Consider the following 27,083-nt stretch of genomic DNA (forward strand, 5'->3'; position numbering starts at 1 on the left):
GTTTCCCTGCCCTTGCTGCACCATTCCTGCTGGTGCCCAGGACAGACAAACTCCTCTCCTGTCTGTCTGACCAGTTTTACTGGGCCACAGAAACCTGGTGCAAATCAATGCCTTCCCTCTCCAGACAGAGACTCCTCTCCACACAGACCTGCAGTGCTTATGTAAGTGTGCAATACAGAGCTGTAATATCAGTCTTGCCAAGGCTGGCAGTGTTTGCTCTAGCCTAATAAGCTGAACAAGCCATTTTGATATTAAGCCTATAATAATAACACCTTGTAGCTAAAGAGTGTGTTTTTCCCCACTGGTGGATTACTCAGCCCTTTTCTTTTGAGGCAGTGTTGAACAAAAGCAGAGACTTCCCCAGACTGTGTTTAATTAAACACAGCTCAGAGATCTCTTCATTTCAGTGCTCTGCAGTCTCATCTCCAGGGCAGCTGCAAATGGAACTTGTGCTCTGCCAGTGCATGGGCTGGGCAGGTTGCTGTCTCCTGCCCAGATGTGCCTGTCCAGATGTGCCCAGTGGTGGGGACATCCCAGAGGGGCTCTCATTTGTGGAGACCCACAGGCTCCAGCTGGGGCTTGGTCTGAGCTGTGTAGCCCATGCAAGTGGCAGCTCAGCCAACAGGCAGCTCAGATCTGGGGTCCTAATTTCCACCTGCTTCCTTTTTTGGTTGCTGATGTAGCTTTGGGAGCATTTTGAGTGCAATGGCCTGGTTATCAACAATCACATACAGAGTGAAGGCTTTAATTTGAAGGCTCCTCATTTCTGCCTTAGGAGTTACCCATGAGCAGATGGTGATATGCTCTGGTTTTGCTTATTCTTGCAGATTATTTGCCAGATAATTTTTCTGACTAATCCTTTGGCCTATAGACTGTTTATAAACCTGGAGTCAGGTTCCGGGTAAAAGTACTTGTGTTTGCAAATTTTAAAATCTGTTCCTGTGCTGGCTTGCTGGTGTCACTGTGAGCAGGAGGCTGTTCTCTGAGTGGCAAATGCCCTCTGCATCATGGGAGAGAGGCAGCTCCTAAAGAGGAACCTCCTTCCCAGTGACAGGATGGGAAGAACCATGCTCATGCCTTGTTTGGGGCTTATTTTATTTTAAACTATGATATGCTGAAGTCCTAACCCCAGCATCAGTGCTGTCATACAGATTGACCCCCCCTGAGGTCACATTGCTGGTTCAGATGGTGTGGCACTTCTGCTGCCACAGAGGTTGTGTCCTGTGCAGGTGATGCTGCATAACCTGTGCACAGAAGAATTTGGGGGATTTGCCTGTATATGGCTGGGCAGGACACTGGTATCAGCAGTGGTGAGGGCACTGCAGCCACTGGCACAGCTCTCCCTGAAAAGTGCTGAAAGGCTGTGGTGATGATATTATTATTATTATTAATAATAATAATAATAATAATAATAATTTATTATTATTTTAAATTTTTATTATTAATTTCTTGTTATGTGGTGGTGATTCTAATATTATCAATATTGTTGTTGTTGATGTTATTGTTATTACTGTTGTTGTTATTGTTTCCCCCTCATCTCTTACCACCTCTACCTTTAAAAAAAAAAAATCAGTCTCTTGGATGTCTCTGGAGAGCTGGCAGTGGTAACTGCCTGACTGATTTATTCTGGTGTTTTAACATTTACTGGATTTACATAACAGCCAAACAATCTGTTTCAGGAGTTTAATATAAACCCAGCTCTAGTGAGTCACATCCATGTTAGCAGTAATGCAAAGAGAGGCAGCTGGGGGAGTGAGGAGGTGACTTTTTCTGGGTTTCTGCATGAGAATATATTTCAGGAATGGCTGCCTGAAATATCTCTGACACCTCATCGCTGAGTGATGCTGCCAGTTCTCCTCTGCCATCAGGGGTTTGTTCTTAAACTTTGAAAGAGCAGTGGGTGCATCACATCAGTGCTTCCATTGCTGCTCCCCCCTGGGTCTGGGGGCTTTTCCAGAGCCCCCCAGGCCCTGCTGTGTGTCCCCAGCCCCCCTGTGTGTAAAAACCTTTACAGGTATCTGTGTGCTTGGAGGAGGGAGCTGTGGGAGCAGCGAGATGAGGCCTGTAGACATTTGCTGTTGGCTTTTCTGAGTTCAAAACCACCTAGCATTTGTTTGTGCCAGACTTTGTGGGGCTGCTCCCCGAGAGGTGCAGATCAGCACAGCAGCAAGTGGGGTACAGATGTGTGCCAGCATTTCCACCTGGGCTCTGCTGACCCAGGGGACAGTTCTGGGGACAGGGCTTGAGCTGGCCCTGTGCTCCTGGGCAGTCACAGCAAAATCTTGGAGCTGTTGGGGAATCCCTGCAGGGAGTCCCTCCAGGGCTCTGAGACTCCCCTGGCAGAGCCAGGTGAGCAGGGCTTGTTCCTTGGGGACAGCAGGAGGGAGAGCCATCAGCACAATTAACAGCAGGGCTTTCCCAAAGCCTGGTGTGTAACCCCAGGTCCTTTCCAGGCGCTGTAACTTTGGAATTCCTACAGTTGTATGAACACAGCAAATCAAATCTGCCACGGGCAGCCTGTCCTCTCCTGCTCCAGAGGCTCAGAGTTTTCATTTCTGAAAATCCCAAGCAAGACCCAGCTGGGTTGGAGCAGCCTGGTTTGTGCTGCTGCCTGGGTTTGAGGTCGGCTCTTCAGCTAAGCAAGCGCTTCTCTTGCTGCTTATTTGAATTCTTGTCTTCAGAATGGAAAATAAATGCTGGCTGATGAGATCTATTACAGCACTAATTTTAGAGCATGCCAAACAGTAGGAAATTGTTTTCAATCTTCACTCTCATTTCTCCTTTATTTCACCCTTCCATTTGTGAAAATTGCCTTTGTCATTCTTTTAAGTGCCCAGTGATGTCCTGCTCACTGATATCTTCAGGCATTCTCCTTCCAGCCCTGTTTTCTGACATTTCTTTGTTCACCCACTTGACATTGCAGTTAGAGGAGCTCTCTCCAGGGTTCAGGCAGCAGTGTTGGCACGGTGCAGGCACTGAGTGCTCAGCCAGCTGGGGTGTGAGATGCCAGCAGAGCCCCTGTGAGCTGGGGGAGCAGGGGAGGCAGCACCACAGTGGAATTTCTTATCCTTGTGTGCCCAGGGCTTTGTAAGTCTTTCCAGCCCCACCCCAGCCTGCTTTCTTGATGAGCAAGAGGGAAAATATGAATTTCCCTCTCTTCTGGTGAAGAGTTTAAGAAGCAGTCCCAAAGCTTCAGTGTTTGTCCTTGGCATTAATGAATACCTGAGCCATTGCTCAAGAGGTTGGAGCAGGCAGCAAGTTAGCAATCAAAATGCTTCACCAGTGCCAGAGGGAACAGTGGTTCACAAAGTCTGGATTTTTAGGACATGATTCCTCTTCATAGATGGAAAGTCCCACTGGTTTGAGAAGAGCTTGGATACCTGGCTGGTGGTCTGCTCTGAAGCCTCCAAGGTGACTGCAGACATCAGTCCCTCCCTCAGCCCTGCTCCTGGCTCGCAGTGCTTAGCAGAGCTCCACATTAAAGCTGGTGGCACAAGTCCAGTTGTTTCACCCTCTGGACTTTTCAGAGGCTCTCTGGAATACATTTCATGGTTTTGGCAAGCATGTGTCCCTGGCAGCAGCTGCTGTGACCATCAGCACAGAGACTTGGTGCCTGCCCTGGAGGGCTTTGAAAATCTCTCTCCTGCCCCTGGCTCCCTCACCCCTCCTGCTCCTTCACCCTCCTGTCATCCCTTGGCTGGCAGCTGACAGTGGCTTTATTCCTCAAACAGAGCTGTCTCTTGCCCTGTCTTGTGCTGGAGAGGGGTAAAAAGCTCCCTGTTCCTACCAATTACCATTCCATGCCTGTCCCGGGTGTGCTGCAGCTGCTGAAGGTGTCAGTCCCCAGGAATTCAGTGGTGAATGTCTTCAGAGTCTTTGTGAACATAGCTGAGATTAAGCCCTTTACTGAACTAAATGTGGTAACAGCTAATCCTCTGGAGACAGTCACCTGGGCCCTGCACAGTGAAAAGAGGCTTTGCTGCCCTGGCAAGAACATTAACTGCTGGTTCTTTTTGGAAATGAAGAGCACCTCTCCAGGAGAGTCCAAGGGATTAGGTTCCAGCTGGAATATAAAGGTAGGGTTTTTGCACCTTCCTGCTAAATTTGTAGCTTACAAGTCTGGTCAGCCCTGGTGGGATGGGTGATTTTGGCTGTGTCCCTGGGCTGTGGTGGAGAGGGGACTGAAGCCAGTGTGGAGCATGCCTGGGAGGATGGTGGGGGTGAGCAGCTCTTGGTGCTGACTGCCTGTCCCGGGCTGTCTGCAGGGCTCTGGGGCTCACTGCCATAAATTAAGCCCTGTCAAACTGGCCAGCCCTCACAAAGGGCTGAAGCTCATTTAAACCTTGCTATGAGCCAAATGACAGTAACCTTTTCCAGCCACTTAAGGCGAATGCCAAAGGCTGTGGAGAGCATCCCAGCTTTTTTCACAACTCCAGTTTCTTTTGCTGGGGGGATATCTGCACTAATTTCTTGATTATTACCTTTTAACACAACAGTTTCCAAAGCCCAATGTAGAAACTCTGTCTACATTAAAAACACAGCTCCTGTACTTCAGTGAAGGTTTCTTGGGCTGTGTTTTCGAGGTCAGGATTTTATCTTGGTGCTGGTTTCTGTGAGGCTGCATGGACCAGCTGTGCCCTGGCAGGAGTGCAGCCTGAGCAGTGAGCATCACATGTGACACTTGCTGAAGAGAGCTGCAGACCAGCAGCCTGACTGACTGAAAGGATTAAAACAGGTGTAAAAACTTTGTCTATAAAATAAGGTAGGACTGAGAAAAGTTTAAATACTTCTATTTAGTATTCTTTGTTCAGAGTACATTTGAATTCTCAAGCTACTTCCAAAATTCTGTTACCTTTCAACCTGTCTTCTATAGAATTTTCTATTTTAAGTAAATAGCACAGAGTTAGCTCAAAAGGGAAAAGATACAAGTGTCACTGTCCAAAGTGTGCTTTATTGGTTAGATACTTGTGGGAGACATTCAGGAAATGAGTAAACACTTGAAAATATATGTATTATTTATTATTGTAGCTGATTAATTACCACTTGAAACCTTTTGGTCGGTGTTGTGGCTCTCTGCAGTCTTCACCAGGCAGTGCTTTTGCAGAGTCTAAGGTGGCATTTGTCCCAGATAAATGTTTCAGGAGATGCAGGTGCTGCAGTGGATTTATGGACAGTGGGAGTGTGAGCAGGGGAAGGTGACAGTGTGGCACTGAGATGTGGGCCTGGGAGGTGCCTGGTGATGGCTCAGTCCTCCAGCCCCAGCAAGAAACTTGCTGGCCCCAGTTTGTGGAGAAGCACCAAGGTGGGGTTAAGGTGTCTGACTCTGTCTGATGGAGTGATGACAGCCAGGAGTTTAAACTTGGCTCCCAAGCATTGGGCTGCCAGCAGGGACTTGTGCAATGCTTCTTCACTGCTTCTACAGCAGTGGTTCCTCCTCCAGGCTGGAATAGAGAAGTGCATAAAAAAACCAAAGTGGCTCTTACCTGCCCCAGCCATGCAACTGGTTGTGAATCCAAGGGCTCTCAGGGCACACTCCAGCAGCCTGCTGGCTCCACGTGCTCCCTGGACCCGTTGTTAGATGTTACTGTATGGGAAACCATGCACCAGCATCTCTATTCCTGCCCAGGCTCCTGAGCTGTGCCTGGAAATCCTCTTGGATTCATGCAAAGCCTGGTTGTGAGCAAAGCACAGATCCCATCCAGCAGTGCTTCCTGAAGCAATGCATGTCCTTAAGCATTTGCTCAGCTCTAACAAGACTTAAGCATACAAAGCATGTGTTGAGATACTTACTTACTTCTAATCTGCACATCTTGAAAAACAGTGTGATAAAATCACAGTGGAAGGGGTGGCAGGACTCTCTGCCTTCAGCAAAGTGGATGTCATGCTCAGGTGCAGTGGGAGGAATCCTCTCTCCCTTGCTGTCACTGTTTCCTCTGGCACTGGCCAAGCCTGCAGGAATGTGCTCATTTAACCCTTCCACAAAAAAAAGTTTGCAGAATACTACCATCAGAGAAGTTCCTTCATCAAATGACTCCTCTGTGGGAGAGGAGTGAGTGGGCCTGGAGAGGAGTGGAAGAGTCATAAGAGAGATGCATGAAAATGCTTTTTCTGGAATGAATAATTTCTGTTCCGGAGGCGGCAGCGTCGTATTTCTCTCTAATTTGGGCATTTTTGGGGAGCGCGTGATCGATGCCCCACGAGGGGTGCAGGAGGCTGTTTCTCAGCAGGCTGTATCCCCTTGCTCCATTCACCTGTCAGCTCTCCTGTGGAGACTTTTCTCACTCTGGATGCCATTATTCCTTTCCCACAGCACGTCCCTGCAGCCTCTCCCGGGAGCCAGAGGCACAGGAGGGCCCATCCCACCTGTGCAGCTGTGGGAGCCCCTCTGGAGCTGTGCTCAGGCTCCTTTCTCCTGGCTGTGCCTTTGCTGCACTGGTGAGCAGGAGAATTCCTGCCCTGGGTCCACCTGTGGCTGTCCCTGGCCTCCCCAGCCCTGAGCTGGGTGGTGCTCCAGGCTCACTCCAGCCAGCACAATGTGCTTTTCTTTACTTTGCACGTGCTCACCCCTGGCTCCCCTCTGTCCCTGACATGCTCCATCCCCTGGGAAAGGACTGGCTCTTGCTGTGCCTGGGCTGGGACCTGCACAGACTCTGCTGGATCAGGAAAGGTGTTGCTGGCACTGGGGCTCTGCTTTCTTCCATACTGGTAGTCCTGCCCTTATAAAAAAAGCCATTAAGAGTTTTGTTTTGCTGCAGTATAAACTTCAGCCAACTCCTTCCTCTTGTCCTGTCCCCTTAATGAAGAGTGTGTGTGTTAAATGCTGTGAGCCCGAGCAGAGTCTCATTGCAAAGCAAAGAGCAGAGTGGGACTTAGGCAGGTCTTTTGTTACTGCTGTACAGGGCTTATGTTAATAACAGCTGCAGAGATTGAACCCAATCCCCCATGAGCTTTCCAAGAGTCTGATTAATCTGTTTAACAATGGATCTGGGTTTTTGTTTTGATCTTTTCCATAGGAGTTAAATTTTTGTCCCTTTCAGAGTAGCTGTGGATCATGTAAGCTCAGCAGTATTGTTATCCTAATTGGCTTCAGGTCTGTCTCTATCCATTGTGTTTAAGGGCTTACAAGATGCACCCATCACCACGGCATCAAAATGCTTCCTGTGCCAAAAACACTGGATAAAATCATGCATACATGTGCACACACTTATTTTGGTCTGTTGGAAAGTGCAAGGACATTCTGATGGAGAATCAGGCATGACTGTATTCTCCAAATAGTCACCTTTGCACATCATGCTTTTCTGCTCATGCTGGCTCTGGTCCATGTGCCATTGGAGAAATGTCTTTCCAATGAGCTTTGGGCCAGCCCCTGGACAAGCAGAATTTTGCATTTATGTTGTTCATGGTTCATACTGGGTGATGGCACTGGTGCTGTGCACGGATAGGGTTGGTGACAGACCCTAACTCACTTATTGTCTAAAAATCAAGATACAGCAAACAGAGGAGAGAAGATGGGGAAGCAGGGGAAAGAGCACAAATTTTTAGCCAGGCAAGTCTCCTCTGGGCAGACCACAAATGCTCTGGCCTGCTTTGCCTTAGTGAAAATTACAGCAGCAGTATGGGGAAGCAGAACATTTAAAGTGAAGATGCAGATGTTGAAGGTAACGGGATTTAAAGACTGCATGGCACAAAATACAAGGAGTGTTCCACTATTTATAGCAGAAGCTTTTTCCTCTCTTGATTCTACCTCTTCCTGAAGGCACTCAATGTTTACTTTTCACGTGTGAATGCTTGTAAAAATGGAGCTCCCTAAACAGACGTGAAATGTTTATATGAGTTAATGACTTCAGAGAGCTCTGGTTGTTTGAAGCAGAGTGGCAGGGAAGCTGCCTTGGCTGCAGACAGTGCCCCTCCATGGAGCAGATCCAGTGCCAGCAGTGGGACAGGATGGTGGTGGCTGCACACGGATCCATCCCTGGGGAGCTCTCTCATTATTGACTTCACTAATGAGCTTATGGTGGGGTGGGAAGGAGCCTTCCCAGTGGCTGAGAAATCTGTGTGAAGTGTGTAACCTCCCTGGGAGTTGTGCTGAGTGAAACCCTCAGCTTGAAATGGGGGGCTTGTAATTGATGATCTTTATCAAGTGTTTTACCCTGGGTGTTGTCCTGCTGCTTCTTTGCTTCCCTCTGAATTGAGTCGCCAGGAAAGAGCTGGGGCATTGTGTTGCTGGCTACCTTGGGGGCAGTCCTGCCTTGTCCATGGGCTGGATGCAAGCAGCTGAGGGGATGGGTTTGCAGAGGTGAGGTTGTCCTGAGGCTTCTGTAGAGAACTCCCAGAGAAAGGGACTAAGGAAATCAGTAAGCTGCTTTGTACCTGCCTCTCTCTTCCCCCAAGGTACAGCTATTTGCCTGCTCAGAGGATCTGTCTGTCCTTGAATTCCCTTTTCACCAGTTCCAGAGGCATAAATTCAAAGGGCCATGGCACCATGCTGGCCTGCAATGCTCCAGCAGCCAGTGAGTGATGGCCAGGGCAGCTGGAGGGGGCCAGTGAAGCCCTGCTGCCCTGTAAGTGCTTGGCAGAGTGGCTGGGCAGAGGCAGACACTGAGCAGTTATCCCAGTGGGGAGCAGGCAGATCTCATCCTGCTACAAGCACAGCAGAAGAGGTGGTAATTTTTATTTTGAAGGATGCCTTTAACATGAGAGACAGGATGTGTTTGCCTGAGTGTGAAGTGGATTTGTGTTGGAGCTGCTGTGCACTCTTGAAGGCTGTTGGGTTTTCCTCCCTCCTGGAGACTTTGTTGGTGCATCCCATTCCATCACCATGGAGAGCAATGGAGGATGATATGCTGGTGGGATTGCAGCTCTTCCCTTTATCCTGTGTGCACAGGTGTCTGGGAAGGTGTGTGTGAGGGCATGTGCCATCCTGGGAGCAGCTGGGCTGTGCTCACAGCTGAGCTCTCAGTCCAGGGACCCACATCCAAACCCTCTGGGGGTGAGTGTCAGCCCACTACAGCTTCAGAGGTGTTTGCTGTAACAGTGCTGGAAACCAGTTTATCCTCTGTTAATCTTGTACCTGCACCTGCAGGCAGCTGTGGAGATTTTCAGCCTTTTCATCTTTCTTCATCAGTGCTGGCAGCTGCTGCTTTGTGGTAGCATCAAACTTTTTCTGGGGCTGTTTCTTTGTTTTTGTCTCTTCATCCTCAGGCCAGCTTGTTGTGTGGGCTTTCTTCCATTCTGCTTCCAGAGGTGGGATCTTCCCTTTTAGTAGATTATTTTGTGGTGATCTTGAATTTCTTGGAGGGATGTGGGATGTAGAAAGGTGGTCAGGAGCCATGGGCAGACATGATCTAATGTTTCAGACAAGGAAGATCACTGCCACACCAGCACAGCAGCTGTGAAGCCAAGGCTGACTGTGTTTAGGGGATTAAGTCCTGTTATTTGACCTCAGTTTGTGAGTTGTGGTCCCTGGATTTAGAGCAAAGGGATGAAAAGCTTTCCTCAGTGCCAAAGGGAATAATGGAGGCAGAGCAGCCTCAGCTCCGTGGAGGAGCAGGTGGGTGGTGGCAGCTGTTAACATAAAGTCCAGCAGGGGCAAATTGCAAGTTCAGCCCTGGTGAGAAACCTCTGCTCTTTTACCCTTGTTTATGTAAAGGCAGATGCTCACAGGGCTGGCCATTCAGGTGAAAACCCTGGCTGTGTTCTCCTGTGATTCAGAAACCCTAAAGCTGTGGAAATGCAATGCCAAGGCACTGGTCACAGTGGGATGTCAGAGGAATGGTGTGGAACAACTCCAATTCATCCTTTGAAGTTATTCCACTTACAAGTGGTACTTTTTGTGCTGTGCTGCTGGAACACAGAGAAAACAGCAGCCCTGAAGAAAGGCTGTGCAGGGGCCTGTAAGCCAGGCTGAACAGACTCATCATTTTGGGGGTGCCCAGGCTGTTTGCTGGGTGCATCACTGCTGCTGTGCTTGGGGCTGGGCTGTGAGGGACCCTCCAAGGACAGGCCAGACCTCACCAATGTGCTCACCAGCATTTTAGGAAGAGAGCAGGGGAACATCAGCCACAGATCTCCTGTTGGATCTTAAGGTAGCATTTAAAGGCATCAAGGTATCTGTTGGGGTCTGTTAAGAAGGATTCTTGGGGATCACATCTGTTCCCTGCCTGTGAATGTATCCCACAGGATGTTTGGGAAGAGGAGCAAATGTGCTTTGTGATGTGCTGGTGTTCCTCCAGAATGGAGAGCTATTTAAGCCTCATTAGTGGTTTGACTTAATGCTTTTGCAGCTTCATATGAGAGCTTTTGGGAGAGCAACAGGAGGAGGTGGAAAGCTTTTGGCTGCAGTCCTGGCACAGCCTGCAGTGAGCCCTGCTGGCATCCTGCTGCCAGGAGCAGGGCTTGTGTTTGCCTTTGCAGGGTGCTGAGCTGCACAGGGGCTGGTGCCAGCACAGCTTAACTCAAGTGCTGGCTGAGGCTGGAGGCATCTCCAGAGCTGACGTTCAGAGTGCTGTGTAATGCAGACTTGCTGGGAGGTTTTGCTCTGCAGGGTTTCCTGGCTGTGCTCTGTCTCTCATAGCAGGACAAGATAAGCTGCAATTACCTTGGTGTTGGAAACAAGAGCTTCTTCCTGGCCTTGGAGTGCTGCTGCATTAATGGATAAAATGGATAAAGGGTTTAGGTAATGAAATGACTTGGAGATGGTCATGGATTGAATAAGATTTCCAGAGCCAATGTGCTTACTCATCAGATGACTCATGTCTTAGTCACTTTTAGAATAAGTGGTTCTCTTTTGGGTGCTTCCAGAATGGGATGGGTGGGGATGAGCTGAAGATTTCCACTCCTGCCTTTGATAATTTCTTTAATAGCATCTAGAACCTGATGGAATGTTTCATCAAACAGAAGAGGAAACAGCTCTACCTTGTGAGTATGGTGTATCCCAGGAAATTTTCCTTAATTCCACAGCAATGCAAGACTTAAATGTTGCTGTTTTCTTCCTGGTCAGGCAGAGTGAGCTCAGGCTTTAGATTAGACTTCTCAAGCTTTGTTCTCAGCTTACTCTAGTGAGTCCTTTTTGTGGGTAGGTGCAAGTCTGAGCCTATTCTCAAACTCCTGTGCCACCAGCAGTGAGTAAAAACACCCTCAGATGAAAGCTGCCCTCTGAAACAGTCAACATTGCTATGCAAATAAAACCTTGTTCTCAACTTTTACTTATATGTAATTCTGTTTTTTCTATAACCAAAATATTGATGAAATTGAGTTATGATTGTTCAGAAGTGTGCACATGTGTAAGCAAGTGAATAGCAGATCTGAGGGCCTAGGGAAATTCCTTTGTAATCCACTGTAAGCTTTATAAAGCAAGTAAACCTATTGGGCTTCTCTTCTTCTTTCTGATCTTTCATCTCTCACAATCATAAATAGGCAATTCCTGATCTAATTCCTGATTAGTGTGGGTTCCTGGTGGATCAGCTGAGCTCAGTGGGATTTCTGCATCTCACTTGGCTCCTGTGGCTGGGCTGCAGCTGAAGGGGGAGAGTCACACAGGGCATCACCTGGGGCTTTGCTGCTGGCTTAGGCTTAGGCTTTGCTAAGCTGGATGTGGCTAAACTCTGATCTCTGCTTCCAGTGTTGAAAATGGGGATGCACTGACTGTCAGAAGCAGGTCTGAAAGCACAAGCCCAGTTTTGGTTTGTGTCAGGAGTGATGATGTGCTGTTGTTATTGGTCTATTCTTACAAAGGTGTGCTCATTATAGGAAGAGTACAAAGGTGCATGAAATAGGCAGAGTTCAGGAATCAGAAATTTGGGATTCTCTCACTGACCATTGAGGTGGTGTCTGGGTGGCCCTGAGCAAGAGTGTCTCTTCCTCACTGCTCTCTGTAAATGTGGTTCTGGCCCTTGGTGAGTAGGCACTGTCTGTAAAACACAGGTAGGTCATGGCAGGTGACAGGCACTGTGGAAATGCATTAGGCAAAATTTTCAGAAACAGCTGAAGAATTGGATTTTATTGTTAAACAGAACTGGTGAAAGGAAAGCTAAAAATAGTTTTCCTACGGGTGTCTTTTGTCAGGTAATAGAGAATAATTCACAGGCTTATAGGTTTTCAGTTTTCAATAGTTGCCTGTGCTAGATCTCCTGGGTCACAGGTGGGGAGGATTTCATCAACAGCTCCTCTCAGATAATTCAAGTCAAGAGGAATCTATCACTTCCTCAAGAAGTTTTCTTGTTTGCTTTGTCTCTTAATTGCAGAAGAAGGGGGGTTTTGGGTTTCTGTTTTAAAATGTTTTTTAAATTCACCTAACTAATTTAGCTATAGTTGCTAGCCTCAAAGGCAAAAGAATGGTACTAATATGTTATTATAATATGATCATAATAACAATAGTAGTAACAGAAATAATGTCAGTGTTTTGCTGTTGTTACTGAGCAAAAAGCCCTCCCAGAAGAAGATAGTTGAAAAGCTGCCTCCAAGGGAATCCCCTCTCCTCACTGACCATGCAGAGCTTTCTGAGTTGCAGTGTGCACTGGTGAAAGGAAGAAAGATGGGTTGAGGTAAACCCCTCCTAAGAGGATTAATGCAATGAGAGTTATTTCTGATAATGCCTTGACAAGAGCCCTGCAGGCCTAAGAAAATGGAAATGTGGAAGAAAATGTTGTTGGCCTCCTGTTCTCCTGGGAAAGGAGCCCTGGGATGGCTCCCACAGTAACTGGGCAGCTCTCTCTCAGAGACATGTGAAACACATTTCCCCAGACACTCCTATGAGCATTTCCACATGTTTTAGGCTGAGATTTTCTGTGTTGTTCACGCTTTGGCACATGGGTGATCATCCCTTCTGATGTCCTGAGAGCGCAGTTGAAGTTCAAGAATGTGTTTAAGTGTTTTGCTGGGGTGGAGCCAACATCTCCATCCCAGAGGTGAGCAGTGTGTTGGGAAACTCAGTGGCTGCACACAGACTAATTGTTCTGGGATGCAACCTGGAAGGTGCAGAGCACCCTGGCTGGCAGCCAGCAAGGCTTTTAAACACATGCTTTACTTAGTTTTTTCACATTGTTACCAGTCTTGTTCTTTGATTTTTCTCCCCATAGAAACTAGAGAAGGATATCTGAGTAGCCAGAGCAGTGCAATTCCTTTGCCAGTGACACCCCAACCTGGACCACAGGGATTTCTTCCAGGACATGGGATGCAGCTGTTGGGATCAGCTATTGCTACCAGAGCCCAATTGGCTTTAGAGCTTTCCTTCTTTGCTCCCTTCCTGGGCAGGGGCAGGCCAGGCTGTGAGAGCAATGCTCAAACTCCATTTGTCAACCACATCCCATCCTTCCACATGTCTTTGCTTGCTATTAAACTGCACAGATCATATTTTCTTATCACCCTTTCCTCTTAGACAGTGTTTGCCTTTCCCCTGCCTTGAAAATTTGAGCAGCAAACAGCCAAATGGAGGTTTTATTTGCAAGTGGTATCAGCTGCAGTGGAGCCCAGGGCAGGGAAGAGAGGAGCCCAAAAATCCTGTGGAGGCTGATGGCTCCTAACTCTTGTGTTGAAGGTTTTGGCTTTGCCTGCTGTAAGCAGCAGGAAGGTGCTGCAGCCCAGCTGGGAGGCTGGAAGGTGACTGTGCAGAGAGGTGCCCCGAGTGGCTGTGTCTGTCTGTCTGTCCCTGCAGCTGGGGCAGTGCCTCCTGCAGCTCCCTGGGGCCTGCAAGGCAGGACTGCACCCTGGCTTGTCAAACACTCTCTGGACCCTTCCCTGCCAGCAGATTTACCCTCTGTTCTGCTCCTGCACCTGCTGACACGGTGACCAGAAACTTGCCTTGCTCCTGTGGCTTTGCATCATTTGTAACACTTGAGAAAGAGCCCAGCTGGTCGAGTATGTTAAAAACGGGACAGAACTCCTGGTACTAAAGTGATTTCAGCATTTATTATAATAAAAAGAAAGCCCAAAAGCAAAGGGGTCTGGGCGGAGCAAGAGCGTTCCTGCCAAGGATGGAGCAGCGCCGGCGCTGGGGCTGCTCAGCAGTGATGGCTCCGAGGTTCCAGGAGGAGCAGCACGGATTCCCTGGGTCAGATGCCCCTTTTGATCCTGTATTTTGTCCCTTTGGATTGGTTTCTGTTTGGATCCTTCATTCGCATGAAGGTTTAAGGAGCTTGATTGGCCCACTGCAGCTCTGTCCAGGCTGTCTCTGTTTCGCTGGGGGTGCTGCACTTTACTGAGGTGTAATTTCTTATAATTACCCTTTTAACCCCTTTTACCATAACCAAACTAACAGTACATGTTAGAAACGAGAGCAGGCTCCCGGTACTGAAGTGATTTCAGCATTTGTTACAATAAAAATATAGGCCCAAAGCCAGGGGGCCTGCGGGCCGAGCAGGAGCGTTCCCTGGAGGATGGAGAAGTGCTGGCACTGAGTTTTCTTTTCAGCAGTGATGGCCCCGAGGTTCCATGGGGAGCAGCACCTGGCTTCCCTGGGTCAGATGCCCCTTTTGATCCTGTATTTTGTCCCTTTGGATTGGTTTCTGTTTGGATCCTTCATTCACATGAAGGTTTAAGGAGCTTGATTGGCCCATTACAGTTCTGTCCAGGCTGGCTGGTTTAGCTGGGGGTGCTGCACTTTACTGAGGTGTAATTTCTTATAACTACCCTTTTAACCCCTTTTACCATATAACAACCAAACTAACAGTACATGCTTAACAATTATCAACTATTTTACAGCAGTTTCTAACCTATTTTTAACAGAGTACAATGCACAGCACTTGTCCTGAGCCACAAGAACAGGAGCACTGCTTTGGTGTCCCAGGGCAGCCTGGAACCCCAGGCTGGGTTCAGCCTTTTCACGATCATTTTTTAACTAAAGCTGAGCCTGGGAGCTGTTGTTGGCCCTTTGGTGCTGTAAAGCCTTTTCACTCTGACAAATGCTGAGTTGCCCTCAGCCTGAATTTCAGGGATAGCATTGCAGTGACTCTAAAAGAACAGCTTTCTCCCCAGCAGCCTTTGCCTGGATAATCTCCAGTCATTGACCTCCGGGCTTTGAAAGTGCATTTAGGCTTAAAGGGCTAAAGCTTAAGGCTTCAAAGGAAGTGGGAAGCCTGCTACCCTTTGCATTTCCAAGTGTGGGATGTGTGTGCAGGTCAAGGGTAATTGTTGTGGTGTGCCTGGTTCTGACTCCTGTGGGATCTGTTGTTCATCCCCCAGAGCCTGTTCCCTCTGTCCAGAGCCTCTCTGCTGCCTTTGATACTGTGCAGGTTATCTGAGGACATGTTTTCAAGTCCTGGGGTTTCTAAAGACATGAGGATTATCAGAAGATGGAAGTTATCCATGTGGAAATAGAACAGATACTTGGAGCTCTGAATTTGAAGTCCATTTGTCTTGTCAAACAAAACAGAGTTCACTGGTTTTGCCTTGCCCTGTGCAGTTCTGTGCTTTGCCCCTTGCCTGGGGCTATGCAGATTGGCAGAGCTGGTGAAGCCCTTCAGCCAAGGGACATTTAGAGATGGATGCTGAGATAATTTCCCTGGTTTAAAACTCTTTGCAAAGATCACCTTGAATAGAAATCTCTACCTGTGTTTGTACTGCTGGGAAGAAGAAAGCCTGCAGTGTTTTGTGCTTAGACTTTTATTGTAGATTTGCAATCCTGGAAGAGGTGGAAATTAATGTTTTTAAAATGCTGAAAAGACTTTTCACTGCAGCTGGCTTACAGAACTAAGCGACTTGATATATCCCTTGAAATACCTCCAGATCTCTCAAAGGCAGCTGAAAGCTTTCTCCTTATCTGGGAAGGAGATAAACCTCTAAGACCTGACATATATAAATGCTAACTTGTTCTGCCTGGTGGCTTGTTCAGCTCGTTGTGGATGCTTTTTAAACAATTGTTTAAACGGTGCTGGTCTGTGCTGTGAGATCTAAGCCTGGCAGAGGTGTATGATGCTGAATTCTTTTGCTGTGTTGATGATCTGTATATGTCCTTCCCCAGATCCCACTGTGCTGCTATTAGGCTGAACAACCAGCATTGTTCTGCAGTGATTTGCTTTCTATAATTGAATTCTTATGTATTGAGCAGCAGGGGGAATTCTGTGAGCACCTGGAGAGCAGAGTTAGCCAGGGCAGTCAGTAGAGAAGGTGCTGTGGGTGCAGAGGGGGCAGGAAGAGCTGAGAAATGGGCTGGTGAAATGAATACCCTGGGGAGGAGGGCAGAGATGTCCTGGAAGCACTTGGGTGCCAATGTGCAGCTTGGGCTGAGCCTCTGCTGTAAAGCAGCAGCCTGTCTGTATAGCTCCAGGTGTGCAGCTTCCCTCCCCCCTAATTGATTTAATTACTAGTGTATCTCCTGGGCTCTGCTCTGGAGGCAGGATGCAGTCCCACAAGATCAGCTGTTGTGTGCACTTGGTTTCTGTTCCTCAGGGTGACAGGTTGGTGTGTGTGAGAGCTGCCTTGCCTGGCTGCCAGGCTCCCTGCTGCTCCAGAGCCTTTGCTGCAGGCTGGGCTCACCAGGCTTAAAAACCAGACCTTACACCAAAACCAGAGGGCAGGTGCCTTGTGCTGTGGCTGTTCACACAGATCTGTGCATGAGCTCATTGCTGTGAATTCTGCTCTCAGTTCTGTTTCTCCTCTATTCCCTTTTCTCCCTCTCTGTGCCACAGAGGTGCTTTCCACAGGCTGCCTGCTGCTGCCCTGCTCCTGCTGTCCAGCAAAGTCACCCCAAGGCTCTGGTAGCTGCACTGGCTTAGGGACAGGTTTGGTTTGAGTGCCTGGTTCTGCTGCAAGAGATCAGTGGGGATTTGGCCATTGTGGAATATTAGACTTAGCCCTTGCAGTCTGAGAGGCTGTTCAGGTCCTCTTGATTTCTTCATTTTCAATTTGTTTATCACAACAAATGGTGATACACGAGTCTGTATCATCTTCTGGGGCAATTTTGAGGTTCATTATGGATTGCAGCAGAACATGGCTCAACTGAGACCAATCTCTTTCCCTTAGAACAACTGAAAACCTTTTTCTTTAACCTGCCATTTACCTGGCTAGGGTACAGATGTTTGGAAAGCCATTATTGCAATGAAGGCCCTAAATATTAAAGCCTCCCTGCTTCTGAGGCAGTTATTTTGCCCATTAATCAATAAAGTTTGGCTACTACCTTACTTGTTAGTATTTTACAAACCATCTAAGTCTTTCAACTTTCATATAATCTGACATTCTCAGTTATTTTTTTAAGCACCCCCTCACTGGCTGTTTAAATCCACCTCCAGCAAGCTGTGCTCCCTGCCAGGGCTGCCTCCTCTCCTGGGAATCACTGCCTCTCAGCCCAGCAAGTGACAACAAGCCATGGCTCTTCTTCCTCCTCTTCCTCCTCCTCCTCTCCCCTGCTCATGTTCAGCCCCAGGAGCTGCTCCCTGCATGGCACAGGTCCTGCCCTGACCCTCCTGGGATCCTCCTGGGTGAGCTGCTCTTGTCTGTGCCCACCTCGAGCTGTAGCACCAAGTACTCTCACAAGTGCTGCTTTTCCAGGGGATTTCTGGGGAGCAGCTTTCCCTGCAGCATGCAGGTTGCATTTGGGGTAACTCCTGCACTCTTGATGCTGACTGGAAGAGGGCGTTGGGCTAGGCAGGCTCTGAGGTCTGAGTTGGTGTTGGCTGAGAGCAGCTTTAGAAATGGGTTTTTGTTCTCCCCTGACACCTGAGTAAGGGTGCCCATGCTGTCCAGGCTGTGTGTGCATATTAACATGCCAAAATCCTTCCCATTGCTGTCCCTAGAGTCACTTGGTAGTGGGAAAAGCACCCAGATAGGCTGGTGGTCACACAGCAGGACTGGACTTGGGCTCTCTGCCCACACCAACCTCCTCCATCCTTCCATCCCTCACTGCCACCCTGCCAGGAGCTGGGATCAGGCTGGCACAGTGGCCAGGCTCCTTCCCCACAGGGCTTTTGTGTCCCTTGTCACAAGGGCAAATGGGATTTGTTACAATCTGAGCTCAGGTTGTCACCAGAGTCAGTGTGGAGGTGTGTGCTGGGGTGTGCTGGTTTGTGGTCACTTGGTGAGTCACAGCACCTGGCATCACTGAAAGCAAAAACTGTGGGATATGTGGGCTGAGTGCCTCTCACTGCCTGTTCCTCATGCTTTCCCAGCTGTAATTTGCAAATAAAAGCTGCTCTGATGCTCATACAGTGATAAACAGCTTTAAGAGATTAAAGCAGAAGTGAATGTAGTCCAGCAGCAGGAGCTGATGCCCACAAGTCTCCCTGAACCTCTGCTATGGAACACAACAAAACACAGCAGCCAAACCTGTCCTGCCAAAGTCATTTGTAGCCAAGGCTTGAGTACAAAGGAGCACAACTCCTCTTCAGTTCTCTGGTGTTGTCCCCACCAAAGACATGGTTAAAATGTGCCAACAGAGCTGCACTCAGATAATGCTCTGGCAGGGCTCCTGCTTCACCTGCATTATCTGGAGTGTTTAATGTTAGTATCACTCTCACTTAGATAGACTTGGCATTCCTCAGTGTTTTCTTCTTACAGAAATTTCCTTAAGTAGAAACTTTTTTCTTCAGAGCAATTTTTGGTTGATTATTGCTTATATATGCAATTAGTGTAATTGCATCTGATTATGCAAATGTATTTAACCATATAATTAGAACATGGAGGGATGAAATATAATGCAGTTGGGAAATCTTTTGTAAAACTTCACAGGCTCAGGACTGTGCACAAGGTGATTGTTATCTCTTGAATTGTAGGTTGGTAGACTGGAGATCTTGGTTCAGCATCCTGGCTAGTTTCAAAACTTATTTTAAATATATGGTATTAATTGCTCTGAAAAGTGGTTACACAGCCTTCATGGTGTGTAGCTTCTGTTTTTTACATGGAATATCAGGAGATCACTGCTGAGCTCAGCCTGTGTCCCACGTGTGCATCTATACATCCAGGGCCATGAAAGCCTCAGTCCTTTATCAGATCAAAACCCCAGATTCTGCCTTCAGATGGGGCCTCTCAGGGAGAAGAGAGGAGAGCAGGACAAGCACAGAGTTGTGCACCTTGGATTGCTTGTTGTCTGGAGCTCAGGGGCAGAAGTGGCCCCAAAATCCCTTTGGAAGGCACCCTGCCTTGAACAGGACTGAGGAGGAGGAGGTAGAATGCTGCATTTTCCAGGCTGTGGTCTGGAGATGTTTGTTGTCATTTAGGAAGCCTGGCAGGAGCAGGGGTCTGAACTTGCTTTTCAGATTTCTCACCCAGTCCTTCAATTGCAGAAGCTGCTGTTCTTTCTCATTCCCTGGTTCCTATTAAAGCTGTGTGAGGAGCTTCACACAAGTCATCAAAGCACCTTGCTTCAGATCTGGTTTTCAGCTGTGGCACAACAGCCAGGCTCACTGCCAAGAGCTGTGCAGAGAAGAGGGGCTGGATGATTACAGCAGGATTGAGTGATTTCCCAGCAAGATGTGCTTGTCTGTGCCCTGAAACAAGAGCCTTGTGAGCCCTGGGACAAAGCAAACATGTGGGGTGTGTGCAAAAAGCACCAACAGTATGTTCTTATTTATCATTTACTTGTGTTAATGTCTTCTGCTTCTAGTCAGAAATCAGTACCCAAAGTGATTACTGCCCCTTCCCGGGGAGGACACAGTCCAAATGAGCAGTGTACACCTGCCTTCATTTTCTCTGCAAAGTCTGCAGGGATTTGCTTCATTTCAGCTTCACAGAGCTGCAACTTCTTATTGTCCTTTGCCTCTTGCTTTGGGCTGCCTTTTGGCCAGTGATGTCTGAAACTGGTTGTCACAGATGCCAAGGAGCTCATTTGCTTCTCCAGGGCCTGATTCCTGGCAGCAGCACTGTGAGTGGAGCTGGGCAGAGGCAATCTCACCCTCAGGTGCCCTGCTTGGTGTGCCAGGGGTGGGCAGAGCTGCAATGTGTGCCAACATGCTCTGAATTTAATTACTGCAGGAAAAATGAACCCTCTGGCTGCTCTCCCACCATACAGCGAGACCCATAAATGGCTGGTGCATTTATCTGTAGTTCCATGTGTTGCCAACTGCTTGTGGGGTTTGTGGCAGCTCAGATGTTGCTCCAGGGCATGGCTGTGGGATCCAAGTTCCCCTCAAACTTCTCCAGGCCAAAGGTATTGAAGTGGGCTTGGGGCAAGTGCCTCCCACGTGTATGGAAGGTTGATGGGGTCAAAGTGGGGGGTGTGGAATTATCTCCCTCATTCCAGGGTAGCAGTGCTTGGGGAAATCCTGCACAACTGGGAGACACTCCAGGATGGAAACACTCCTAATCTGTGTTGCTTGGTGTGAGGAGACAGCTTTGGCTCTGGAAGGGACTTGCTGGCCTGTTATTTCGAAAATGTCATTGGAGGAGCTGTCCAGGGCCTGGCAGCCCAGCCCAGGACGTGCTGCTGCTCTCCTTACAGGGAGTTTCTGCTGCTGCTGGCAGCACTCAGAGTGGATTCCTCATGGTGGCTGTGCTGCTGGGGCAGTGTCTGGAAAACACACACAGGACAGGGCTGGGTGTGCTGCCAGCTCTGCCCCAGGCAGGAGGGGATTCCTGGGGGTCCCACCTGAACTGGTGGATGCTGGTGATGGGGATGACAGTCTTAAGCTGCACCAAGGGAAATACAGGTTGGATATTAGAAAAAAGATTTTTACAGAAAGGGTGATAAAGTTCTGGAATGGTCTGTCTGGGAAGGTGGTGGAGTCCCCATCCCTGGGTGTGTTTAACACAGCCTGGATGTGGCACTGGGTGCCAGGGTTTAGTTGAGGTGTTGGGGCTGGGTTGGACTCGATGATCTTGAAGGTCTCTTCCAACCTGGTCATTCTGTGGATTCTGTGTGAATTCTGTGACATCCCCTCTGCAGGCAGCCAGTCCTGGGGCAGGGATCACTGCACTGACTGGAGAGCCTGGCCTGATCCCTGCCCTTGCTGGTGCAGAGTAAAGCTGCAGTGGCCTTTGGGAGCTCTCTGTGCAAGTGCCTGTGGGTGCTGTGTGGTCAGGAGCAGCTAAAGGATGTGCCTGCAGGGAGGGGCTCTGGGGGACATCCCTGATGGAGATGCCAGCCATGAGCACTTGCAGCCTCTGACTGAGAAGCAGAGAAATCTGCCTGAACCCTTTCTGTGCAATGCTTGTTACAGTCATTATTCACTGGGATTCTTTCCCTGCAATGGCCTCAGCACAAGGCAGGTGTGTTCTCAGGGACACAAAGGAGAGGCAGCATCATTCCTCTTAACCTGGAACTGCAGCAAAGCCATAAAGTCACTTTTCTGCAGTCTCTAGTAAATTTGGAAAATGAAGCTGGGTTTGCTGTGGCTCAGGGCCTTTTACCCTCCCCATCCTTTCTGACAGGAACATTTCTAGTTGGCCAAGAGGATGAACCAGGCAGTAAACTAGATTTACATTTTTTTATTTTTCAAACAATGCTTGGGAATACTTTATTGAGCAGCAAAATGAGTTGCATCTGCTCATCTCCCACTCCCATATAAAATACAGAGAGGTTTTCCCTGGGATCATATTCCTTTCAGAAGGGTTTTTTGTACCATTCTCTGCTCAGTGCCAGTCTGGGAAACACATGCAGCCGTTTGATAAATATATTGTGAAAATCATGGTTGAAGTGGCAATCTGCCTGCAGCAGAGGAAGAGCTACAGGGAGAAATGGTATATAAGATAGCTGTAAGTAAATTAATTTTGCTCATATGAGCTTGTTTGCAGCTTTGGTTCATGTCTGCAGCGTTTTCCTCTGCCCTACAGCAGGTGTTCAGTGTTGTGGGGGACCAGCAGGGACAGCAAAGCTGTGCAGGAGCTGGGAGATGGTGGAAGCAGAATTTCTGTTTTGCTGGGATTTCCCATCACAGCAAGGTATGGTTGTGCCACAGCCTGAAAAACTGCAAATCCATCATTGATTTAGCCTTGCAGAAATTAATAGTTGCTTTTTGTATTGAGTTTGTGCACAGTGAGGCTGGGCTGCACATAACTGATTTGCTTATTCAGAAATCTTTGCTTTCCAATACAGTTTTGGAGGATTTATCAGTGAAAAGGAATCCTTCAAAACTGCAGAACTTGAAACAAAGCCCAGCTCTACAGATGAACAAGTATTTTATTTAAAGTCTTGCTGGATTTTTTAGCCTGCTTTTAGCAGCACTGTGCTATTTGTTTCAGCAGTGTATGGGTCTGTTTGTTTTGATGGGATGAACTGATTTATGGGGTTTATCTTCAGTTTGTCTAGTTCAGTTTTCAGTTAGCTGAGGATTTATTTTGCAGCCTGTGCTGTGGGTTGAAGCTGAGCAAGTTTGCTTCAGCTTTTGAGTGGGAGACACCCTGTGTGCCTGGTCTGGGTGCTGAGGAGCTGCTCAGGTGACTGACACAAGCATCACTGTTTGCTGGGCTGCTCTTCCCAGAGCTCCTGGCCTTTTTTCCTGCTGGCTGAGCACCAGGAGACTCACAAATGTTCAGTGCAGGTGGGTGGTTTGTGGGCTTTCACACCCATCCACACAGCAACATGGGCAGATTCTTCCTTCCCCTTGCTCCCACTGAGGGGAAAAACCTGGTGACAGGAGGAGGGAAGAAGGTGTAGGAGCTGCAGGCTTCAGGTGCAGATTTATTTTCCTCTTGGTGCTGCCTGGGAGTGAGGTGAGCTGTGGCTGTCCAGGGGCTCAAGCTGCATCAAGGAGAGGCCTTGGGTTTGTTCTCTGTGGGCAGAAGAAACATCTCTCAGCACTGGGTGACCTGGAGGTTTCCTCCTGTCCTTTGGGCAAGCTGGGTTAAATGGTGGAAGCATTTTTGCTCCCTCCTTGCCTTCATTCAGAATGATTTCTGTGATGGAGCAGCCTGGAAAGCCTCTGCAGAGGAGCTGGGGTGACTGCAGGCTGGCAGTGGCCCTGACCTGCTGCTCCTTGTTTAGCTCAGAAGCTCCCCAGGCTTCCCAAAAGCATTTTGCAGACAGCAAACCCTTGGTGGGTTCCCACAGATTGGTTTTGCAGGGTCACTGCTGGTTTGCAGCTGGGCAGGGAGGTCTGGCAGAGGGGAAGCTCGTGCTGCTTTGCCCTGGCTTTGTGGGACCACGTGCAGGGAGTGCTGGGCTGGACCCCAAAGCCTCCCCTCACTGCTGAGAGGACCCCCAGTGCCTGCACCCTGGCTCCAGAGGGGATTTGTGCTGGGGGATTGACGTGTTTAAATATAGCTTTAATAGAAGCTTTTAGAGCTGATCTCACCATTTCATTACTGTTTTGAGTGAGTGACACTTCTGTCAATTAGTTTCAGGCAAGCCTGCAGAAAAGACAGGAGAGGGGAAAGGAGGTGAACAGTGGGATGTGGAAGGAATATCTTAGATTTGGATATTCCCTTTCTGTGACACCAAGTGCCCAGCTTGTCTCCCTGTGATTGGCACATGACCTAGGGTAAAGCCTCCAGTCAAGGTCTTAATCTTAATCAAGATCTTAATTTTCTCATTGATATAAAAGGTTGCTTGAGCTTGGCTGCCATGGGGGACTCAGGAGGTCATCCCTGTGCAGCAGAGCTCACTGCAGTGTGTTTAACTGGGCATTGCTGGGCAGCTTTGGGCTCAGCTCAACCTGTGCTCCTTGGCAAGGGTTGTGAGTGTTCCCAGGCTGATGCTGGATGGGGCTCTTTGGACTCACTCACCCCCACCCTGTCCCTCATGTAAATGAAATGGAGAGGAAAGTGTCCCCTGGCTTGCAGGGGTTTTATGCACAACCTGCTTTGAATACAGAGAACCACAGGTTGCAATATTTCAGGGTTAAGCCCACTCTGGAATTCACTGGATGCAGGCTGGGATGCTGTGAGTGAAGTCAAGTACTCCTCCTGTCCCCAGGATCTGGGCACAGGGATGGAATGATGCAGTGCTGCATCTTCAGAGGCGATTAAGTGCTGACAGCCCTGTGCTGCAGAGGATCATTTCCTGCACTGCACTGTGCTGGGAAGACTGAAATCTGTTTTAAATTGAGACTGAAATTAGCATCCAGGAAACAGTGATTTTATGCAGCAGTTTTAGCTTTGTATTGCACTTTTGTGTTCTGTAGGTCTTTTCCCAAGGAAAAGCTGATTCCCACCAGGCTTTAATCATTAACCATTGTTGATTTGCAAATCACTGTAGCTTTTATATACAGTGGGCAGCAGGATTAACTTGTGTTTGCACACAGACTGCAACTGTGTAGGGCCAGGGGCGACCCTGGAACCGGATTTGCTTTTAAATTCTGCTTTTGCTGACCACGTTGCAAATGGCAGTGTGGAAGTCAGCAGGCTTGGCTGTTCTGTGACACTCCCTAAGGCCCTACAGGGCAGCAGGGAGACTCCTGGGGAGCCCTAAATGGCTGTGGAGTTGTTGTTATGCCTGTTGGGTTTCAATACATGCCAGAAGCTCTTGAATCCTATAAATAAGAATTCAAGAGTTCAACCCTTGGCCCTCAGCTGTTGGGATGCTTCTCCCAGTATTGTAATCTCTGGCTGACTGTAGGTCTGGCTACAGAAGGAGAAGATCTCTTCAGCTGTGTCACTTGTTGCACATCAGATAAAATCTCATTTTTATCTCTTTCCTATCTAGCTCAATGCCTGGGTTTCCCTCTTAATCTTTGAGTGTTTGTACCTTGTTTACAGCCTGCCAGTGTTTTGCCTTCACTTTCCTGCATGCTGGAAGAAGCCAGAAATGACTGGTTGTGTTTGTGTTGAGGGAACATTTTTATTCAGTTTGCCTCTGTTTGTGATTCCTCTCAGGTATTTCATGGAGCCTTTGAGCACTAACATCACTGCTCTCTGTGTGACCATCTGAGAGCAAGCGAGCTGGACACAGCCATGGGGGACTCTCCAGCACATGTCCTGGATGGAAGCATGGACACACAGACTGAACTGGTGGAGAGGGTGGCAGCCATAGACGTGTCTGTTGTCCCAGACAGAAGTGACCAGAATGGTGAAGACAACCCTGAAGAAAATGACACAGTCTTTTCTGATAACATAAAGGACATCCAGAGAAATGGAGTCAGCAGTGACGTGGGAATCAATGAATTTCTGCCTTCCCAACAGTCAGAAGATGCTCACTTGAGGCACGTTCCCAAGAGACCTCTCACCAGACCTGGTCTATCCAGTAGGAAGCTGTCCCTTCAGGAAAGATCCTCAGGAGGTTATTTGGCTTCCAGCAGCACTCCAGGCTGTGGCCCTTATGCCACAGGGCCATCCCCACGTATAATCAGGAGACCAACGATAGAGTCCCATCGGGTCTCCATATCAGACTCTGAGGTAGGCATGTTCTCCCTGCAGCTCAGGTGTTGAGGTGAGGTAAGTCTGTCTCAGGTGCTAATGGGAGCCTTCAGGCTTCTGGAGCAGTAGATCTGAAAGCACTCTTGTTTCTGAGGGGGGGAAAAATCCCTGGAGGCAGGGATGATGTTAGCTTGGAATTGGAGAGCTCTGCTGGGTGTAGCCCTGGCCCTGACATTGGGCTCCTTTAGCCCTCAGCTGCCTGGGACAGTCTTGCTAAGGGACCACGACCCCTGTGCCATGGTAGCACACAGGAATCTTTCAGGTTGTTCAGAGAAAGGGCTGTGGCCAAATGGCTTTGCTCTTGTGTCCCTGCTGGAGGTGCCCTTTGGGAATTCATCTGTCACAGCAGCCTTGCTGATGGTATTTATGGATTTAAACTTCTGGAGATTATGTATCTGCTATTGTGTTCTGCCATAATTGAAGGCACAATTTAATTTTATAAAGAGCTTAAATGCCTGGCTCCTATCAGGGTTTTATTTTCTCTTTAAAGCATTTGTAACAGCAGTGGGAAGGGAAGGCTGTGACCCTGCTCTCCTTCAGGGGGGTGTCTGGGTGGCTGTGGTTGTTCTGCAGCTGTTCTCCTGGTCCCAGACCTGCCCTGACATGCTGTCAGTGGTCGAGTGTCTGGATGGAAGAGGGTGATGGTTGCAATTCCCAGTGCTGGATGTGCTGCAGTGGGGAGGGCAGGGAGCACAGGGGTGTTCAGAGCACACTGCCCACTGCCCCTAGATGCCTGCAGCAGCACAGGGACCCAAACCACTGGAGCTGAGACTTCTGCCAGTGTGGGTCAAGGAACCTGGAGCTAAACATCTGTGTGGCTTGGTGTTTCCCTTGGAGAAGTGGGTGTTTTCCCCTTGCACATCTGAGAGGATGGTGGTGCACACCAACCCAGCCTCTGTCCTCGGGGGAGTTGTGCAAGCCCCATCAGCTGTGGGATGGGTGGTGCATCCCCTGCTGGTAAGAGGACACATGCAGAAGGTGCACTGCAGAGACTGCAGCTTCTCTGGCAGCAGCCATATGCTTTAATAAGGGAGGCAGGGAGGGAAAGGAGCCAGTTCTTGGAAGCAGGACGTGACTTGAGTGCCAGCTCTCCCATCCTGCAGTGCTGTGACTGTGCCAGGAGTGAGGCTTTTCTGAAATCTTTCAACATAACTGCAGTCAAGTGTGACTGGCACATTCCCATCTGCAAATTCAAAGTACTCCATCCTCTTCTCCAGCATCTGCATCCTGGGGAGCAGGGGTTACTGCCTGGGGGTGGGCAGTGCTTACTTTGACATGCAGATGTGGAGCCCTTGTGCCCCTGCTCCTGCAGCAGCTCTTGACACAGTGCTGTGGTCACTTCATGGTCACTTGGATGTCACTGAGAGAGCAGTGCTGTGGTGCAGCCCAGCTGTGCAGCACAGCTGGGCCTGCTGGAAGCCATTGTTCCTGTAAGTGGGGAATGGCTGTGGGAAGGGAGCCTGGGTGAGCTGGAATCGTTCTGGGGTGGGTGCTTGCCCTCCCAGAGGTGCTCTCAGGAGCTGTGCTGCCCTTCCCACCTTACAGGGATAGCATCTGTACCCCATAAGGAACAGAAGGATTAGGAAAATGCATGCTTGGATTCAGGGTAAGATGTGAGGCTGGGCAATGGATGGTGAGCAGTGTGTGACAGCCAGGTGAGTGTGCAGCCTGCTCCAGTGCCCAGTGCCACCACTGCTGCTGCCAAGTGGCTGCTAAGGGGTTGTTGTGCTGTGAGAGGCACTGCCAGTTCTGATCCCAGCTGTGCAGCTGGGAGACACAGCAGGGAACTCTGACAGAGCTGCAGAGCAGGTCTTCTGTTCTCTCAGGGATTCTAAGAGTTACCAGGGTCTCCATGTTGAGGCTTTTGG

General features: G+C 48.8%; 1 protein-coding gene across 2 annotated transcripts in view; it reads left to right on the plus strand.

Moving 5' to 3' along the window:
* CAMKK1 (calcium/calmodulin dependent protein kinase kinase 1) overlaps positions 1 to 27,083 on the plus strand; it is a 98,192-nt gene that overhangs the window by 14,620 nt on the left and 56,489 nt on the right. For both annotated transcript variants that reach the window (XM_059865958.1, XM_059865957.1), the window contains exon 2: positions 24,676 to 25,194. In XM_059865958.1, coding sequence (XP_059721941.1) covers positions 24,754 to 25,194 — 441 coding nt within the window. In that variant the 5' untranslated portion in view covers positions 24,676 to 24,753. The remainder of the gene's footprint in view (positions 1 to 24,675; positions 25,195 to 27,083) is intronic.

This window comes from Haemorhous mexicanus, chromosome 22 (genome assembly GCF_027477595.1).
Source record: "Haemorhous mexicanus isolate bHaeMex1 chromosome 22, bHaeMex1.pri, whole genome shotgun sequence".
Classification (NCBI taxonomy): domain Eukaryota; kingdom Metazoa; phylum Chordata; class Aves; order Passeriformes; family Fringillidae; genus Haemorhous; species Haemorhous mexicanus.